This window comes from Eleutherodactylus coqui, chromosome 3 (genome assembly GCF_035609145.1).
Source record: "Eleutherodactylus coqui strain aEleCoq1 chromosome 3, aEleCoq1.hap1, whole genome shotgun sequence".
NCBI classification, from domain to species: domain Eukaryota; kingdom Metazoa; phylum Chordata; class Amphibia; order Anura; family Eleutherodactylidae; genus Eleutherodactylus; species Eleutherodactylus coqui.
This window is the reverse complement of record NC_089839.1, coordinates 180182066-180203372: the sequence shown is the minus strand read 5'-3', so window position 1 is coordinate 180203372 and position 21307 is coordinate 180182066. Positions and strand designations below refer to the sequence as shown.

Genomic DNA, 21307 nt, shown 5'->3' with positions numbered 1-21307 from the left:
TTGTTAAAAAAAAACTACAGTGTGCGCTGACCAACTGTTTATTTCTGACAATGATGGAGTCTGGGACGGAGGGACTCTGGGACACTGCACCATGTCTGACCTGCATGAGGGAGTGCAGTTTTAGTTTGTGGATATACATAACTTAGTGGCACAGTATCAATCATACAGTTTTTTATTTACTACCGAAAACCCTGGTATCTGAATACAAACCTGGCTGTCCTGCAGGTCCGGCCTTCCCGGCGTCTCCTTTAGATCCTGAAACAAGAGCAGCAATTTAGCCATCATCTCAATTATAACCCCACATAAACAGCAGTGAAATTAAACTTCTCCAACTCAGAGGCCTCTCCAAATAAGATAAAATTTGGACAGCAACCACTTCTGATGATGCGCTTGCCATTTATTAACATTTTTTTTTTACTAACAAATCACTGAAAGGTTATGCTGTGGCGGGCAACTGTAGTGGCCTGGAGTGTCCTCCAGAATAGTTACACTAACATTTGCCCTGTCACACCTATGTGCTTCCTGTAGGCATAGAAGGTGCTGAAAGCTTACTGCTGGCAATAGCTGGTTGCCTATTGGCTATATGTCAAGCCTCCACTCATTGGTGGGAGAGTCCAGAGCAGGAAACATTAGTATGTGTATCTATGCAGAGGGGGAGGAGAGCAAGAGAAAGTGCAGGAAAAGAGGGGAAGTGAAGAAGGAGTCAGAGTCAGAGGAGGAGGTGTGTTAGCAGTGCAGCCAAGTGCGCAGTGTTTCAACAAGCCTTTCAAGGATAGTGAGGTCCCTTTCTGCTCCCTCGTTATTTCAGCAGTGAGGAGATCTGTGTTGGAGGCCAGTGTTTCACAAAACAGTGAGTTAAACTACCTGGTGAATTCAAAGCCAGGATTAGTTCAGCGACCATTTTCAACTTTCATCCAACAACTGCATCGTACACTTCCAGTAAGCTGATTACCTAGCCAACACTGGTGTAAATTATTACTGAGTGACCGCTAGAGAAGTAGAGAGAGAGCGTTGAAGAAAAGTGTTGTTTAAAGTGTCAATTTACTGCGTCATTGCCAGCTCTGCTACATCCTTGTAACGCTGCAAAGTTCCAGTGTGTTTCAACTGTTATCTCAAAATCTTCAGTAAAACTGCATGCTCCCAGGATACAAGCAACTGGACTCATCTCAAGTTATTTTTACCCTCGCTATACTTGAAAGTTCAGGTTGGAGTACTGGCGTCACCCGTGACAAAATAACTGTTTACGTTAAACATACCCTTGTACATTATTTGTGCCACTGTGCGACAGCTGAGCAGAGCACCATTGTCACCACTGTTGGGAGAGATTACAGAGCCACCTGTGACAACCATCTTACAATCCCCGTGGTGTCTCCCACTTTGGCGCTCTCAGCTCGGCTGTTGCAGCTCTACCTTGACAGACCTGCATCCGTGTCAAATTTGAAGGACAGCATTCGTCAGCATATTGTAGAGATTAAAGCTGACTCACTGCATTCAGAGGTGGGCAACAAGGTTTCACGTCACTTTTGTTGCAGTGTGTGTGCCACAATAATAAGACGCACTTAAAGATGACGAAGTTTTTTTTTCATTTTACTCCATTTAGAATTTTTTTAAAAGTTTTTCAGTACATTATACGGTACTTTAAATAGTACCATTGAAAAATACAACTCATCCTGCAAAAACAAGCCCTCATACAGCTACATCCAGGAATAAATGAAGTTACTAATTTTTAAAACAAGGGGTTGAAAAAACTAAAACGGATCAAGCTGTGCATTAGCATATTATATAACCTGCTAGAAATAGTGCCAGTATTCTATCGATGACAACTGTGGGGCAATAGCAAACAATATGGCATCCTCTGGTAGCCATGGAGGATTATCGTGGGCTCACAGACACTTGTGCAGTAAGTGTGCTAATAAGCACATTATATTAGAGGACTGTCAATAATGAAACACTTAGAATAAAGTTACAATGCCATTTTTGTTGCAGTTTGTGCACCGTAGAAACAAGACGCACCGAAAGATGGTGGAAGTTCAGGTTTTTTCATTTTTCTTCACTTAGAATTTTTTATGTTTTTAAGTACATTATATGGTTTATTAAATAGTACCATTGAAAAATACAACTCGTCCTGCAAAAAGCAAACCATCATACAGCTACGTCAATGGATAAATAAAGAAGTTGCGAATTTTTAAATGGGGGAGGGAAAAAAGTGCTACATCATTAAGGGGTTAATAGCTGAGCCAGCAGTGTATTAGCATATTATATAACCTGCTGGTAATAGTGCCAGTATTCTACCGATGACAACTGTGGGGCAATAGCAAGCAGTATGGCATCCTCTGGTAGCCATGGAGGATTATCATGGGCTCACAGCCACTTGTGAAGTAATTCTAGTAATAGGCACATTATATTAGAGGACTGCCAATTATGTAACACCCTAATATAATCCTCACAAAACAAATCACAAGCTTTCAGATATTTAAGACCATGTAAAGTGTATAAAGCCCAGCTAGTGTGAGTGGAGGTCAGTGCATGGAATTGTCTTTGTGGATGCACATAATTTAGTGGTACAGTATCCATGATACAGTTTTTCATTTACTACAGAAAACCCTGTTATGTGAATACAAACCTGGCTGTCCTGGAGGTCCGGCCTTCCCGAGGTCTCCTGCAGATCCTGAAACAAGAACAACAATTTAGCCATCATCAAAATAATAACAGATACCCATATAGTGGCCCAGAACACCATCCTGGTTCCCTCCATAAATGTCACGTGTTTGTCCTATGTAGATGCACTTTTCAAAGCTTGTCCTGTCATATCCAGTGTGTGTGTTGCACAGCTGCAGCACTTGAGAGGTTAACTGCAATAAAATCATTGCCTGCATGTAGATGTAACAGTTTGTCATGTCATGTGGTATAAGTGAAAGTGTAAATAGGAGTGCATGAAGTTTCATCTGGTCTACCACCTAACACAGCCACATTGAAGCACCTTCAGCTTCCATGAAGGTGAAGATGGTGGCAGAGGAGAGGTATCCCGTAGCGATTGAAGTCTGGATGTGAATGGAGTGAGACCAACCAGCAGAGAGGGAGAGAGAGCTACTCCAATTAATATTGTATAGAGGAACCCACAGTATAGGTACCAATTCACACTATAGGCTGTTCCTGTGCAGCCGTCCAAAGTCAGGATCCCTGCAGAGAAGTACGATACTGACACACACCTGCCTGCTGTGCGAGGTGTTATTGCTAAGTCTTTTGCTTTAATTAATTGTCTGCCAAAGAGTCTGCGGAGTGACCCCTACCCCCTTCCTCCTAGGGAGTGCTGCTAGTCCAGGAGCGGTGCCATGTAGATAACATGGACTGTAGGACCGGTTTTCATCCTGTGTATCCTCCCCGACCTCTGAGCTCGAGCCTGTTAACACTTTAAGAGAATTGTACCTGCATTGCTTTGAATACCTGTTTGTAAAAGTTTATTCAACAAGTAAAGTTATACCAGGCCCTAACCATTCCCGGGGACCAGAGGTACTATATGAAAATCTCTTGTTATTTTTTTCCACCGCGTAGCACACCAGTGTGTGGGAACGGTGGCATCACAAGTTATAACTACTACTACCTTCATCAATCCATTTATTGGATTTCCCTATCCTAGGGGTGTCAAAGCTGGCCTACAATCCTGCTCTTGCCTTGGCTACATGTAATCCCTCTGGGACCAGAGCCTGATAAATGCCGCCGTGACAAGCCAACACTTTTTCCTCCCAGCTCTAAACTTTAGTCAAGTGTCCAGGGTTATCCCTTTGGGGTGTTGCAGCACAAGCTTTTTCTGGTGTCACTTGGCACAGGATCTAATCTGCTGCACTAAAACAAGTTCAATGGACTGCCACATAAAATCTAATGGAGTCACCCAAGATGGCGCCCATTTTATAATTATGCTCTCCTCTATGGCTTGCTCCCGCCAAAGTTGCTTGAGCCAAAAGAACAACATCCTTGCCTGGCCCAAACTAGCGGGGGTGGGGGTGGGGGGGACGACTATCCCTGCTGAATAAACTTGCTGGTGTCCAGAGTGGGAGGAGCCAACTGCGGCTGCAGAATCCTGGACTCAGAGCATTTTTGGAGAGGCAGAGAGAAAAATGTCTCCTACCACCAGTGTGGGATGTCTGCGGGCTACCCACAACCCAAGCCCTGATATTATTGGGGCGAAGAGTCGGAGCTACTGGAGGTGAGGTGAAGAAAGGAATCACTCCCATGTTGCCACTTAAGAAGAGGCTGATTCCACCAGGAGCACTTTAACCAGCCAGACCCCAGAGATTTCCTGTATCAGCGGAGGAGGTCGTGCTGCTGCGAGTGATCCCGTCTCCGGACATTCACCGACCAAGGCGAGTACCACAACTGTAGCCACAGGGGAGAGAGGAGCCACCGCTCTCCTGAATAGTGGTCCACCATGACAATCAGTTGGGCCGAGCACTTATACCTCCCATGTTGCATCCTTTCATAAGGGATTTTGAGGATCCGGGGGTAAGAGTGCACTTCAGTGCTCGGGAACATTTGCTGCTGTGGAGGGAGCTGAGCCCTCCGCTCACTGGACCTCCAGAAGTCAGGAGATTGGACCTGCCAGTCACACCAGCCATGCCGCTGAGGGAGGTAAAGAGACAACTCTGCAATCCGGACAGTCCCTCGTCTGTAGCATCGCTGGGATCTCCTCATGGTAGAGTGTGCCATTCCCGTCTGGCTGGTCCACGGACACTCAGACCAGGGAAATCTATGTCTCACAGATTTTCAGGAAACATAGGGTAAGGTTTGTGTTCTAAGACTCTTTCCGTAAGAGACATTTCTTTAACTCTTGTTTTCCCAGTTATATCTTAAGTCAAGGACTGAAAAGTAATGTTTTTTTTTCACATTGAAAAGTTTCATGCTATTTATGCAACATTTTACAATGTTTAAGTATGTGCTGGAGGAAGAAAAGTAAAACACCTATTGCAATTTAAAAGTTGGTTTGCTCATGCTCTCTCTTCAAAGTAATTTTTCATGCATAATTCATTTCTAGTCTAATAATTCATTTCTAGTCTAGTCTACCCCTATTCCAGTCTTTAGTGTTTAGCAGCCCGTTCCTGTCTGTCACAGTGGGCGGGGCCTTTCATTCACCTCATTTAAATCACAGGCAGTATTGACTAAAGCTACTGACTGCTCCGATGATAGTTTTTGCTCTCTTTTCCTACCAGTTGCCTTTTCATATTTTTGTGTACGGTAATGTGTTTCCTTCTACGTAAGAAACAGTGACATTCATTCCACTGATCTTACATCACTAGCCTTTGGAGTAAAGTTATGAAAGAAGCTCCATAGCAATACTAGTGCTCTTGGATTCTGTCCAGCCTATTAGGTTTTTCTCTAATGTACTTGCAAGTAAAAGTCATTTACACGCTGTCATAAGTTACAAGCCACACATGGAAATGACATTTCCTTTTGACTGCATGTCCACAGGCGTGATTCCGCTGGCGATTTACGTGAATCACGCTGTCTGAAGCTTTCCATAGCATTGCTACAGAAGGCGTAGCCGCGGCGTCCCCTAGCTGAGAATTATAGCTATTCTCTGCTTACGGGATTCAAATCGCAGCATCCTGTGATTTGCCGCAATTCTCCATCGTGAGCCTATCTGTCAGATAGGCTTAGGGTGGAGAACTGTCAGCTGTCTCCTGCTCCCTGGCAGCAACTCCTGTGGCGGAGATCTGCCGTGGGATATTTTGCTATGCCCGTGGACAGGCAGACTTAGTCAGAGTACAGTGGGGGTGGGTACATCCTTTTATATAAGTGACCAGAGGTAAAAGTTGTGTTTATAGCATATTCACCAAGTAAAGTTATACCGGGCCTTACCGTTCCTGGGGACCCGAGGTACTATACACAAGTTTCTGTGTTAATTCTCTGCCGCATAGCATACCCGTGTATGGGAATGGTGGCGTCAAAGCTGGCCTGCAATCCTGCTCTGGCCTTGGGTACGTGTCATCCCTCTGGGACCAGAGCCTGGTAAGTGCTGCCGTGACAAGCGAACACCTTTCCCTCCCAGCTCTGACCTGTAGTTAAGTGTCCGGGGTCATTTTGTTTGGGGCGTTGCAGTCACATACAGGGTAGTGAAATTAAACTTCTCGAACTCAGAGACTTCTCCAAATGAGATGAAATTCGGACAGCTACCACTTCAGATGATGCGCTCGCCATTTATTAAAATTTTTTAAAGTAAAAAGTCACTGATAGGTGATGCTGTAGCAAGCCAGGCCTACCGTGACATACCTGCATCAGTGTCAAATCTGAAGAACAGCATTCGTTGCCATATTGTATTGATTAAAGCTGACTACTACGTTCAGCGGTGGGCAACAAGGTTTTGTGAATGCAAAGCATTGTTGAAAATGACCCATAGAATAAAGTTATGCCATTTTTGTTGCAGTTTGTGCGTTGTAGGAACAAGACGCATCGAAAGATGGTTAAAGTTTTTTTTTTTTTTCATTTTACTCCACTTTTTTTAAAAGGTTTTCAGTAAATTATATGATACACAAAATAGTTTAATTGAAAAATACAACTCATCCTGCAAACAACGAGCCCTCATAAAGCTACATCAATGGATAAATAAAGAAGTTACGAATTTTTAAAAGGGAGGAGGAAAAAAATGAAAGCAGAAAGAAAAAAAAAAGCGCCGCATCATTAAGGGGTTAATAGCTGAGTTAGCAATGCATTAGCATATTATATAACCTGCTGAAAATAGTGCCAGTATTCTACGGATGACAACTGCGGGGAAATAGCAAACAGTATGGCATCCTCTGGTAGCTGTGGAGGATTATCATGGGCTCACAGACACTTGTGCAGTAATTCTGGTGATAAGCACATTATATTAGAGGACTGGCAATTATGTAACACCCTAATATAATCTTCACACCCTAATATAATCCTCACAAAACAAATCACAAGCTTTCAGCCAGTTAAGACCATGTAAAGTGTATAAAGCCCCCTAGTGTGAGTGGAGGTCAGTGCATGGAAGTGTCTTTGTGGATGCACATAACCTAGCGGTACAGTATCCATCATACAGTTATTTATTTACTACAGAAAACCCTTTTATCTGAATACAAACCTGGTGGCCCTGGAGCTCCTACCATCCCGGGGTCTCCTTTAGATCCTGAAACAAGAACAGCAATTTAGCCATCATCTCAATTATAACCCCACATACAGGGTAGCGAAGTTAAACTTCTCTAACTCAAAGGCCTCTCCAAATGAGATGAAATTCGGACAGCGACCACTTCAGATGATGCGATCGCCATTTAGTTAAATTTTTTACAGTAAAAAGTCACTGATAGGTGATGCTGTAGCGGGCCAGGTATACCTCGAAAGGCCTCCATCAGTGTCAAATCTGAAGGACAGCATTCGTCAGCATATAGAAGAGATTAAAGCTGACTCACTACATTCAGCGGGGGGCAACAAGGTTTTGCGAATGGAAAGCATTGTTGAAGATAACCCATAGAATAAAGTTATCATGTCATTTTTGTTGCAGTTTGTGATCATTTATGTTGCATTTTGTGCGCCGTAGAAACAAGACGCACCGAAAGATGGCGGAAGTTCTTTTTTTTTTTCATTTTACTCCACTTACAATTTTTAAAAAGTTTTTTAGTACCTTATATGGTACATTAAATAATACTATTGAAAAATACAACTCCTCCTGCAATAACAAACCCTCAAACAGCTACCTTAATGGATAAATAAGGAAATTACGAATTTTTAAATGGGGGAGGAAAAAAAAAAGGGCCGTGTCATTAAGGGGTTAATAGTAGAGATGAGCGAGCGTACTCGGAAAAGCACTACTCACTCGAGTAATTTGCTTTATCCGAGTATCGCTGTGCTCGTCCCTGAAGATTCGGGTGCCGCTGACAGGTAAGTCGCAGTGGGAAGCAGGGGAGAGCAGGCGGGAGAGAAAGATCTCCCCTCCGTTCCTCCCCGCTCTCCCCTGCAGCTCCCCGCTCCGTGCCGGCACCCGAATCTTTAGACCCGAGCACAGCGATACTCGGACAAAGCAAATTACTCGAGCGAGTAGTGCTTTTCCGAGTACGCTCGCTCATCCCTAGTTAATAGCTGAGCAGGCAATGCATTAGCATATTACATAACCTGCTGGAAATAGTGCCAGTATTCTACTGATGGCAACTGCCGGGCAATAGCAAACAGTATGGCATCCTCTGGTAGCCGTGGAGGATTATCATGGGCTCACGGCCACTTGTGTAGTAATTCTGGTAATAAGCACATTATATCAGAGGACTGTCAATTATGTATCACTCTAATATAATCTTCACAAAACAAATCACAAGCTTTCAGCTATATAGGACCATGTAAAGTGTATAAAGCCCCCTAGTGTGAGTGGAGGTCAGTGCATGGAAGGGTCTTTGTGGATGCACATAACTTAACGGTACAGTAACCATCATACAGATTTTCATTTACTACAGAAAACCCTGTTATGTGAATACAAACCTGGCTGTCCTGCAGGTCCAGCCTTCCCGGGGTCTCCTGCAGATCCTGAAATAAAAATATCAATTTAGCCATCATCTCAATAATAACCCTGCATACAGGGTAGCGAAATTAAATTTCCCCATCTCAGTGGCCACTGGAGGTCGTTCTGCTTCTCCAAGTAAGATAAAATTCAGACAATGACCACTTTAGAGGATGTGCTTGTCATTTATGAAAAAAAAAGAACTTTGTAAAAAGTCATTGATAGGTGGCGCTGTAGCAGTTAAGGTTTATTTGGCAGACCTGCATCAGTTTCAAGGTTGATTGTCAGCATATTGTAGCGATTAAAGCCGTTTCACTATGCTCAGTGGTGGACAACATGGCTTTGTGAATAGAGAATTGTTCAAAACCAAAGGGGACTTGTGGAGCATTTCAGGCAAAAACACCTTGCATCACTTCAGGAAAATTGCGATCCCTAGGTGCGTGTTACACGCACTAGAGGGTCACAAGTGTTTCCTGTTGATTTCAATGTGAAACATCGCACTTGCGTGCACATTGCCCGGTATGTGAGCACCATGCATTATCCTTGAGCTCCCATTGAAAACAATAGTAGATGTATTCCAAAAAATGCAAAAAATGGGACATGCAGCAACTTTTAACCTCGCAGCATCACTGTGTATGACTCCATTTAAAAGAATGGAATTCATATTTGTGCGAATGTCTCACTCTTGTGAATGTAGAATCGACTGTTAGGGCGAGCACCCACTGGCGTTTGCGTTTTCCGCGGGAAAAAAACGCAGCGTTTTCGCCGCGTTTCCCGCGATTTTTCCGTGCGTTTTTCGCGGCGTTTTCGCGGCTTTTCCATTAATTTCCATTGACTTTCATGGGTGCATTAGGAGAAAAATAAGGACACATATGCAACTGACAGTTCCTATGTTAAAAACGCAAACGCAACGCAAAAAAAAACGCCAGTGGACAGGAACACATGTTATCTCTATGCCTGTGCAGGAAAAACGCAAAACGCAAAACGCAGGTAAAAAAACGCCAGTGGGTGCTCGCCCTTAAACTGCCATAAATATTCACCTTTCTGTCCTGAGAGACCGGCTTCACCTGTTTGTCCAGGAGGGCCAGGCAGACCCGGACATCCTCGGAGGATAGTCAACTTATCACTTTCTCCAAGTGCCACATATTTCACTTCTGTAAGTAAGATGATAAAGAATGAGGATGATGTACCGTGCAGCTCGTATGAAGCATAGAAAATTACCAGTAAGTCTCTGCATTTTAGATGGCGTTCCTATAGCTGCTTATTACTAAGGGTATCTTCACAGGAAGCATGTCTGCTATGGTCTTTGTAACACCCCAATGCACTTACAATTGGTATGGCCTTTGTTGTCACGGTGATGCCACACTCTATTTGGACACTCTGGATGATAACGCGGAACTAACATAGACTAGTCCAGTATAGTGTAGTAAACTGAGAGTGAACAGTTTCACTAACTTTGATATTGGTAAGCAACATATTAACTTTACAACTTTTCGTGGAGGGCTTTATCTCAACTGAACAAGGATGCAATATGAAACAGGCAAGATACAGTAAGATTGATTGGATGATTCTCTGATTTTCAATGCTCTCTCTAATATTACCTGAAGATTGATTGAATTAGACAATTCTTCCCACTAGTGAAGTTAGATGAACAGGTTTGAGTTGGATTTAACTATAGGTGTACTTGTAAAGCAGAGAGACTAGTGACAATATGCTGATCCAGGCTTTGATTTCACCGGGTAGCTGTAACTCACTGTTTGATGAAGATGCACCTCTGAAAGGGTCTTCTGGAACTTTGCTGTAGAATCACAAGGGAGCAGGTTGTCGACACACTCGAGCTCGGCTGAAGATAACTCGCTGAAGACACCTCCTCACCGACTACAGAAACTGCAACTTCTCCTCACACGCTCCTGGCTGAGTCTGCTAACTGCTCTGCGCCACTTCTTTTTATCACCTCTCTCTCTACCCGCCCACTTGGATAGGGACTTGTATCTTTGTTTTCTGCCCTTGGGGCTCTGCACCAGTGAGATTAAACCTGACTGTCAGCCAATGAGAAGCCAGCTGACGTCAGTGATGAGCTCTAGCTTAGAGCAGAAGAGTAAATAATGAATCAGAAGCAGCGCTCCAATGGTGTACAAGGCAATTAAAGACAGAAAGAATGTATATGGAAAGAAGAGGAGATTTATGGTCTCTCCCACAGACGGCACCTTCTGTATCCAGGGATGGCATACAGACAGGTGAGACAGGACAAGTGTGCTGCTAATGTTCTGTAGTACCCGCTGGGCCACTACAGCTTTCCACAATGAAAATCTGCAGCACATACTTCTTAAATACACAGTGGCCAAATCCACCCCTAAATACGGTTTTGGTAGTGCTTTTAATTTCAAAAATGCTGCGTAATTTAACCCTTGTATTTCAAGGGCTGAATTCAGCAACATAAATAGACAGTTTGCGAATTTAGTATCTGTTGTGTTTTTCAAAAACGCTGCAGAGTTATTGTTGAAATTTTTTATAGCATGTGAAAGTAATTTTTAAACCTCTCTACGTGTCTTTAACTGGAAACGCTGCAGAATTTTCACTGCAATCCCGGCAGTGAAATTCTACATCATGTCTGCCGTTTGCTTTTCCATTTCAGAGACTTAAAGTCATTGTAATAGGAAATATTAGCACTATATGGCTAAAAATATGTGGACTCCACTGTGAGGCTAACTTCACACAGTCAAGTGCGATATCGGGCTGTGATCCTTGGTCCGACATCACATTCGCTAAAATGCGATTTCCCTGTGGATGTGAGGTGTCTTGATCTAAAAACCACCTCACATCACTTCAGGGGAAGTGGCAATCCATTGTTTTCAATGGGGAAACATCGCATCACACTGGCGTGCACCTAGCACGTGGTGCGATGCTGCTGCAGGCCAGTTTAAAACAATGGGCAATGCGAGGGCAAGCCCAAAGATAGGACAAAAATTGCTCATGTGCATGACCCTATTCAATGGAAAAATCTTGCACAATTTTCTTGGCCATGTTAAAACGGAGTATAAATTATTCTGGAGCGCTCAGTGACGTTAAAGTAAGGTGACCAGACATGCCGATTTAGGCAGGACAGTCCTGCTTTGGGATCCTGTGTCCTGCTTCCCACTGAGAAGCCAGTGGGACAGCCATTTGTCCCACTTTAGGGACATTTGAGCCGCTTTTGTCCTGCTTTTGGGACGTCAGGTCACCATTTTAGTGATTACCAGCTGGGGCAGCTGCAGCTCCCCAGACAGAAATCAGTCTGCAGTTTCGCGGATGGTGAGGGAACACTTAGCAAACTTAAATGACTTCAAATCTTAAGGTCCAGATGAATTACATCCTAGGATACTAAAGGAAGCAGCGGAGGAAATTGCTGAACTACTCGCCATAATCTTTGAAAATTCCTGGAGAACAGGAGAAGTCCCAGAAGATTGGAAAAGGGCAAATGTTGTCCCTATCTTCAAAAAAGGGAAGAAGGTGGATCCAGGAAACTACAGGCCTGTGAGCCTGACTTCTATACTGTGAAAGATCTTTGAACAAATTATTAAACAGCATGTATGCAAGTACTTGGATGAAAAGGGAGTAATTAACCAGAGCCAGCATGGTTTTGAAACAAAAAAGTCATGTCAGACTAATCTAATTTCCTTCTATGATAGTATCACTGACTGGATTGATCAGGGAAATGCGGTGCATAATGTTACCATGCAGGGCGGCGCTGGGTCCCACGGCCGGCGCGCGCCGTTCTGATGTCGGCTGCGGTGTCCCGGAGCTCTGCAGGCGGGGCTCTCCCGGCGGCGGGGGGGGCAGCCAGCGGGCGGCGGCGTGGGCGTGTCCGCCCATAGGGTGCCGCCCGCTCTCCCCTACCTTCCATATGCAACAGTGGGAGAGTCAGCCCCTCCCACTCTCCGCCCCTGGGCGGAGGATTGAAGTGAAAAGACTGGCAGTGACCTGAGCTCACTGCCAGTTATTGGTTCTGTTAGCCTCTAGTCAGGTCTGTCTCAGTCTGCTCTAGTTGCTAGTCAGTGTCCTTCCAGTTTGCCTGTGAGCTCCATCTCCAGCCTTGCTCTGCCTTGTAAGTTCTGTTGGTCTGTTCCACCTGCCTCTTCTGTCGGCACTCTGTCCCCCGTTAGTTAGTTCCATCTAGGTAGTCGCCAGGTCCTTAGCCAGAGCAGGGACCGCCGCCCAGTTGTCTGCCTGGGGTTAGCCAGGGCCGAGGCAAGTAGGCAGGGACAGTGGGGTGCGGGAAGTTCAGGGCACCCCACCTGGCGCTCGGGGGGCAGAGTGCCGTAACACATATAGTTTATCTTGACCTTAGTAAAGCATTTTACAAAGTATCTCATACTATACTTATTGAAAAAATGACCAAATATGGGATTGACAAGGCAACTGTTATGTAGATTCAGAACTGGCTGAGTGATCGTACTCAAAGAGTGGTCATAAATGGCTGCACATCCAAGTGGAAGAATGTATCAAGTGGGGTACCACAAGGCTCTGTCCTAGGCCCAGTGTTGTTCAACATTTTTATAAAATGATTGGAGAAGGGAATTGATGGGAAACTGATCAAATTTGCTGATGACACAAAGCTAGGAGGGATAGTTAACAGTAGGGAAGAGAGTATTCAAAAAGATCTAGAAAAGCTTGCACAGTCGGCAGCGACTAACAGAATGGTATTTAACAAGGAGAAATGCAAAGTCCTACATCTGGGCAAGAATAATGAAGAAAGCACATACAGAATGGGAGGAATTGAGCTAAGCAGCAGCAAATGTGAAAAAGACTTGGGTATACTAATGGATCATAGGCTGAACATGAGTCAACAATATGATGCAGCAGCCAAAAAACACAATTCAGGGATGTATAAAGAGAAGCATAGAGTCTAGATCACATGAGGTCATTATCCCCCTATACTCTTCCTTAGTCAGACCTCATCTGGAATACTGTGTCCAGTTCTGGGCACCCCACTTTAAAAAAGATATAGACAAACTGGAGCAAGTTCAGAGAAGAGTTACCAAGATGGTAAGCGATCTGCAAATCATTTCCTATGAAGAACGGTTAAAGGATCTGGGACGGTCACACTGCAGAGGGATCAGCCCTATTCTCATTTGCACAAGGAAAGACTAGAAGCAATGGGTTGAAACTGAAAGGGAGGAGACACAAATTAGATATTAGAAAAAAACTTTCTGACAGTGAGGGTGATTAATGAGTGGAACAGGTTACCACGGGAGGTGGTGAGTTCTCCTTCAATGGAAGTGCTCAAACAAAGGCTGGACAAATATCTGTCTGGGATGATTTAGTAAATCCTGCACTGAGCAGGGGGTTGGACCCGATGACCCTGGAGGTCCCTTCCAATTCTACCATTCTATGATTCTATCTTTGTCCCAACTCCCTCACCTCTCCTGGTTCTGCAAGAGAGGAGAGCAGAGGGGAGGAGGTGTTGCTACAGGCGCACAAGCTTTCGCTGTCAGCGCTGGGAGGAGCAGTGACGCTGTGAAGACCAGGAAGAAGTAAGTGTATGGGTCTAAGGGGACACTATTACTACTGTGGGGGATCACTATTATTGCTGGGGTCACTGTGGGGCTCACTATTATTGCTGTGGCTAATGCGGGGGCTTACTATTATTGCTGTGACCAAAGCGGGGGCTCACTATTATTGCTGTGGCTACTGTGGGAGTCACTATTATTGCTGTGGCTACTGTGGGAGTCACTATTATTGCTGTGGCTACTATGGGGGTCACTATTATTACTATGACTACTGTGCTGGCTCACTATTATTGCTGTGGCTACTGTGGGTGCTCACTATTATTGCTGTGACTACTATGGGGGTCGCTATTATTGCTGGGGATCGCTGTGGGGCTCACTATTATTGCTGTGGCTAATGCGAGGGCTCACTATTATTGCTGTGGCTACTGTGGGGAGGTCATTATTATTGCTGGCTCTACTGTGGGGAGTCACTATTATTGCTATGGATCTCTCTCTTTCACTCTTCCCCCCCCTGAGCCTGCTCGGATGGGAATGCAGTTACTCGAGAAGAGTGATGCTCGCACCATTAACTGCCTTATCCGAGCATGCTCGCTCATCTCTAGTATTATTGTATCTTGTCACCACTGGAAACTAGGGGTTTGACAGCCCTTACATGTAGGAACGCCCCTGTCATGACGCTAGATGCCAATTGGGAGACAAGATCCCGCAGTAATGCCCGGGAGAGCGAGCAGCACACTGTGTATTTCGACACAGTGGCAGCGCTGTGATGGACAGTGAGAGGCTTGCACTCACCAGTGGTGCTCGGAATCCCAGTCGGCTCCTCAGCCCAGGGAAGCGCTCTGCCTTCTGTGCCTTCTCCCAGGACTGCTCTGCCGCTGAGCCGTCACCGATGTCATCCCTGGGAAGAGCTGTGCCTTCTCCCAGCACTGTTCCGCCTCTGGCCAGTCACCGATGTCAGCCCAGAGAAGTGCTGTGCCTTCTGTGCCTTCTCCCAGCACTGCTCCGCCACTGGCCATTCCCTGATGTCAGCCCCGGGAGGCTTTGTGCCCTCTCTCAGCACTGCTCCGCTGCTGGCCAGTCCCGTTGTCAGCCCAGGGAAGCACTCTGCCTTCTGTGCATTCTCCCAGCGCTGCTTCGCCACTGGCCGGTCCCCGATGTTAGCACAGGGAAGCACTCTGCCTTCTGTGCATTCTCCCAGCGCTGCTTCGCCGCTGGCCAGTCCCCGATGTCAGCCCAGGGAAGCGCTCTGCCTTCTAGCCTTCTCCCAGCATTGTCCCACCACTGGCCGGTCCCCAATGTCAGCCCAGGGAAGCGCTCTGCCTTCTCCCAGCAATGCTCCACCGCTGACCGGTCCCCAATGTCAACCCAGGGAAGCACTCTGCCTTCTGTGCATTCTCCCAGCGCTGCTTCACCGCTGGCCGGTCTCCGATGTCAGCCCAGGGAAGCGCTCTGCCTTCTGTGCCTTCTCCCAGCATTGTCCCACCACTGGCCGGTCCCCAATGTCAGCCCAGGGAAGCGCTCTGCCTTCTCCCAGCACTGCTCCACCGCTGACCGGTCCCCGATGTCAACCCAGGGAAGCACTCTGCCTTCTGTGCATTCTCCCAGCACTGCTTCGCCACTGGCCGGTCCCCGATGTCAGCTCAGGGAAGCACTCTGCCTTCTGTGCATTCTCCCAGCATTGTCCCACCACTGGCCGGTCCCCAATGTCAGCCCAGGGAAGCGCTCTGCCTTCTCCCAGCACTGCTTCGCGGCTGACCAGTCCCCGCTGTCAGTCTCCCCGGCTACCTAACATCACCGCTGCACAATGTGCTTCAGCTGCAGCAACAACGACGGCTGCTCTGGGGAAAGTGATACCTGTAACAATGAAGCATTTATAGCAAATAATGTGAGCCTAACAGAAAAACTAACTAACCCTGCAACCCAGGCAAAAATCTATAGAGACGCTGCTAGGACCTTCAGGAATTCAGCCAATCGGGAGCTAGGGGCATTCTTGCATGCAAGCCCTGTCAAATCCCTAGCTTCTGGTGGTGACAAGGTACAATACTGTGCTTCCTTGATAATAAGAGCTACCATGGATTTCGGGGGAGGCTTGAAAAATAAGCTCTCCTCCAAAAATAAGCCCTAGCTAACCTACATAAAAAAAACAAAACAATACTCACCTGGTTCACGGCGTCCCGATGCCTCGCGATGGTCTCCAGCAGCACTGCGGCAAGCTGCAGTGTTCTCTGCGCTGACAGGGCTTTGAATACCCCGCCTCCAGCAAAGCGAGTGCTCTAAATGACATCACTGAATAGCTGTGATTAGCTCATTGAGCACCGGCTGTGATTGGCTGGCGCTTGATCCAACCATAGCACTCGCTTTGCTGGAGGCGGGATATTCCAAGCCGCATCGCCAGAAAAAAGCTGAGATGTCAGCGCAGAGGACACTGCAGCTTGCCGCAGTGCCGCCCGAGACCATCGCAAAGCATCTGGATACCTAGGTGAGTATAAGGTACCCCTCCCCCCACTTCTTCCCCCGCCCCCCCCCCCCCACATAAAATAATACACTGTGTCTCTTTTGGGGCAAAAATTAATATAAGACAGTCTTATTTTCGGGGAAACACAGTGGTACCCTAGGAAAGTGGGTCAGTCGCTGTACTCAGTAACAGAGCTACAAAGCCCCTCCGCAGACGGTCTCCAACACTAAGGCCATTTCTACAAACAATGTTCTCCCCCATCTGAGAAATTCAATTGGGCTCACATTCCTTCTGCCTGTGGGTTCCTACTAAATCTCCGCACTCCGCCACGATTTCTCCTTGTATACAAATATACTGCTAATTATCAGTTTCAGTTCAAATGTATGATTATGAAAGTTGTAAATCCAGTGGATATCATAATAATCTTTATTTATATAGTGCCAACATACAGCGCTTACAAGACAGCGGGAACAGAAACAAAACCACAGTTACATGTAGTAATCAGTTGAAGGAAGCAGTAGGGGTGAGGGGCTCCAACAAGCTTACATACTACAGATAATGGGGTGATACAGAAGGTAAAGAGGCTTGAGATGTGCATGGTATAGCGAGGTGGAGAGTGAATGATGTTATACACACAGACAATGGTCAGGCCGTATAGTGGCTGAATTGGTATGACTGCAGGTGTTGGTTGATGGTGGCTAGCAGGGATTGCAGTCAGTAGGTCAGGAAGCATGTTATCAGGCAGAGTACAGAAGGGTTTGGTTTAGGGGATATCGTATGCCTCCCTGAAGAGGTGCATTTTTAGAGCACAGCTGAAGTTTTGTGGGTCATGGATTGCCTGGATAGCTTTGGGTAGCACATTCCAGTGAACAGGTGCTGCTCTGGAGAGGTCTTGGAGGCCGGAATGAGAGCTTTGAATTAAAGGGGCACCTAATCTAATTTCATTAGCGGAGTGTCCAGGCTGGGTGGTGGATTAAGATGAGGGAGGCAATGTAGGGCTGAGCTGTGCTGCGAAGAGCTTTGAAGATGAAGGTATTGAGTTTGAATTGAATTCTTTATTTGATGGGCAGCCAGTGCAGTGACTGGCATAGAGCAGAAGCAGGACAGGAAGATGAGCCTGGCTGCCACATTCAGGATGGACTGGAGTGTGGAGAGTCTGGTGCGGGGGAGGCTGATCAGCAGTGAGTTGCAATAATTGGGTCGAGAGTGGATGAAGGCAACAGTGAGCATTTTTAGCGTGTCCACAGTGAGAAAAGGGCAGATTCTTGTGATGTTCTTAAGGTAACGGTGACACATTCGGGCAATGGATTGGATATAGGGGGTAAAGGAGAGATCAGAGTCAAATACAACTCCCAGACAGCAGGCGTGCTGGGAGTTATGGTGGTGCCACATACTGAGATAGAGAGGTCAGGATGAGGTCAGTTGGTAGAGGGTGGAAATACCAGTAGGTCAGTATTTGGTGGAGAAAGGACATAATATTAGAGACAGCGGACAGACATTTGGTGGCATAATACTGTATATAGTGATGTGTCTCCCCCTGTACACTATATATAGTAATGTGTGTCCTCCTGTACACTGTATATAGGGATGCGTGTCCTGCCTGTATACTGTATATAGTGATGCGTGTCCCCCTCTCCCCTGTATGCTGTATGTAGTGATTCGTGTGCAGTCCTGCCCGCTGTATGTAGTGGCGAGCGTCCCCCTGTACACTGTATATAAACCTGCCATAAATTTTTGCTTCATTTTATGCCAATTCCAGCACAAATTATATTGAATTTGATGGGCTGTGGTCTGCTCCAGCCCCCTTCCAATCCTGACCCACTTTTTTACAAAAGTGGCGAGTGTGGCGTAAAAAGTTGCAAAGTCACAAATTTTTGTGCAGAAAAAATTGCTATTTTTTTTACAACAGAATTCTGGTGTAAGTGATGAAACTCTGTATGCCTCTAGCTGCTACAACAGAGAGCTCAATGTATACAGATTTATAGAGGTAATTAGATATGTTTCCATCTCCTCCTAATGATGGCTTTCAGCTGGCTAGGTGGGATCTTGTCTGTCCTATCGACAGTCCGTGAGATCTCTCTGCATTGGGTTATTCCAAGTCAACTGATCCTGTAGTTTCATGTTGGTGTCTTTCCACTTAAAGGGGTTGTCCCGCGCCGAAACGGTTTTTTTTTTTTTTAACCCCCCCCCCCCCCCCGTTTGGCGCGAGACAACCCCGATGCAGGGGTTAAAAAAACAAACCGCTCAGCGCTTACCTGAATCCCGGCGGTCCGGCGTCTTCATACTTACCTGCTGAAGATGGCCGCCGGGGTCTGCTCCCTCCGTGGACCGCAGCTCTTCTGTGCGGTCCATTGCCGATTCCAGCCTCCTGATTGGCTGGAATCGGCACGTGATGGGGCGGAGCTACACGGAGCCGGCATTCTGCACGAGCGACTCCATTGAAGAGAGCAGAAGACCCGGACTGCGCAAGCGCGGCTAATTTGGCCATCGGAGGGCGAAAATTAGTCGGCTCCATGGGAACGAGGACGCTAGCAACGGAGTAGGTAAGTAAAAAACTTTTTATAACTTCTGTATGGCTCATAATTAATGCACAATGTACATTACAAAGTGCATTAATATGGCCATACAGAAGTGTATAGACCCACTTGCTGCCGCGGGACAACCCCTTTAAGGGGAAAAAAATCAGCTACGAAATGGGAACCTAAAAGACACCCCTATTCAGGCTTGGGAACCTGTGGCAAAGAAACCATCCTGTGGCTGGCCTTACATGACTATCGGACATGAAGCCCTTGGAAATTGGGATACCAGTCTTACACATTGATAGTGGCACTGCCACCATGGACCAACGCAAGGATTTACATATCTTGAGCAAATGTCACCACACTATTTTATTTGGATTTTTTCTCCTTAAGTGGGAAGACACCAACATGAAACTACAGAAACACATGGATTAAAACCTGCTCTTTCTAGTGGCACAAAGCAAAATGAAATAAAACATTAAGTATGCAAAAAACAATGAAGCCAATGTAACTGTGCTTTTGGTCAGCACTTGTACTCCTCACTGGCCAAATTCCAGCTTATGTAAGCTATTTGTTTATAAGTTATAGGTTCCTAAACTTGTCGACAATTTTGTTAGCCAACAAATCAATGTTTAGGGAGCCCTGACAGTAACATTTTCGAACTCTGCACAAAAAGTTGACCAAGTGTCAGTGAGTTGACCTGCTTGGATCAAGAACAGCGGCGACACAAACTTGGAAATTTTTTAAAAAGACCTCTGCAAGGGAAGAAGGATTTATGCAAATGGCTCTAGTGCCTCAACTGAGCTAAACACCAAGATGAAACTTTGCAGAACTTCTTACAGTTGGTGTATGAACATTTTGTAAAAATTTCAGCAAAATTGAAGGTGGTCGAGCAGGGACCCTCCACCAAATTAGGCCAGTTGACATAAAATGACCCTTTTGGGTGAGTACACAAGTGCAGTGTGATAGCTTATAAAAACTGATATCTGCAATATATATAGCAGATCTGCCTAGTATCTATTGATTAGAGATTACTCACCTGGACATGAGTCTTCAGCACTACCAATGCAGGTTACCAGCCAGAGCACAGTGGCCAGCGAAGTCCACATTGTGACTGTTCTTACCATCTGACCTTCAGCCTGACTGAGATGGGCTTTTATTTCAGCCTTCTAAGAAAAAGATCTGTAAATTTCCTCATAAATATAAGCTCCTCCTTAAGATCTTTGTTGCTCATTTCAAATCTAAGCTGCTCTTTGTTCATCCTATTCACATCCTTCTCTAGCTGAGTAGATATGTTAGAAAAAAAACATTTATGTAGTCCAATGACTATTGGATTGTACGTAATGAATTCTCTAAGTAATCTTTCCTAACCGTCAATAAACTCGGTGTCCTCCTGATGTGGAGTTGGGGTTATATGACTCTTTAAACCTCCTATACTAATTTATGCAGCATGTAAGTTTCCAGACTTGCCAATTCCCATCATGACCTCGATATTGTCTTTATTAGAGATGAACCAGGACACTCGTCCGAGCTTGATGCTTGTTCGAGCATTAGGGTGTTCGAGATGCTCGTTACTCGAGATGAGCACCACCCAGTACTTGAGTCAATTCCATTTCCTTCCCTGCATGTTTAGCGCCATTTTTTAGTGAATAGGCATGCAGGGAAGGCATTACCGCTTCCTCCTGTGACGTGCCAGCCAGTGAGTGGCTGGAGAGATCAAGTGACCGCCGAGTACTTAAAGCGGTCCCACATGCGGCTCGCCTCAGACACACACTGGGAGAGTATAGGGAAAGTGGTGGTGTAGGATCCTGTCTACAAGAACCCCAACGGTCCTTCTTAGGTTGGTTGGGGTTGGCTGGGAGCAGTTTTGCACAATTTTTTTTTTTTTAATCTCAGACTGTGCAGGCCATTACAGCTATAGCGTTTTAAGTCTGCAGTCTGTAATACAGAGTATAGGGAAAGTGCTGCTGAGAAAGGGAAAATGGTAGTGTAGGATCCTGTCTACAAGAACCCCAATGGTCCTTCTTAGGGCTACCTCTGACCGTCTGCATTTTACAGGGTGTCTGGTGGGAGTTGTAGTGCATCACTATTGCACAGCTAGGCCTGTTTGCAGCCTTCTGTATAATTTTTATTTCTGGCTGGAGTTTGCATTACAATACCGCTCTCAGCGTGAAAGTGTACGCCAATAATTCCATAATTATTTACACCGGTCTGTGTCTGCAGTGAATGTGACGCACAGCGTACGGCCACAGCCACTGACAGAGGGAAAGTGATATTGATACTATAAAGCCTGTATTCTTTTTTTAAAAAAAGCTCCTTCGTTGGGCTACCTCTGACCGTCTGCATT

The 21307-nt window shown here is 45.8% G+C and overlaps 1 protein-coding gene across 1 annotated transcript in view; it reads right to left on the bottom strand.

The window, feature by feature from the left end:
• LOC136619884 (ficolin-2-like) overlaps window positions 1–20102 on the bottom strand; it is a 42113-nt gene extending 22011 nt beyond the window's left edge. Inside the window, exons 1-4 of the mRNA XM_066594613.1 lie at window positions 20000–20102; window positions 9538–9651; window positions 7119–7141; window positions 211–232 (exon numbers count right to left, since the gene is read on the bottom strand). Coding sequence (XP_066450710.1) covers window positions 211–232; window positions 7119–7141; window positions 9538–9651; window positions 20000–20087 — 247 coding nt within the window. The 5' untranslated portion in view covers window positions 20088–20102. The remainder of the gene's footprint in view (window positions 1–210; window positions 233–7118; window positions 7142–9537; window positions 9652–19999) is intronic.
• Between the last annotated feature and the right edge of the window lie 1205 nt (window positions 20103–21307).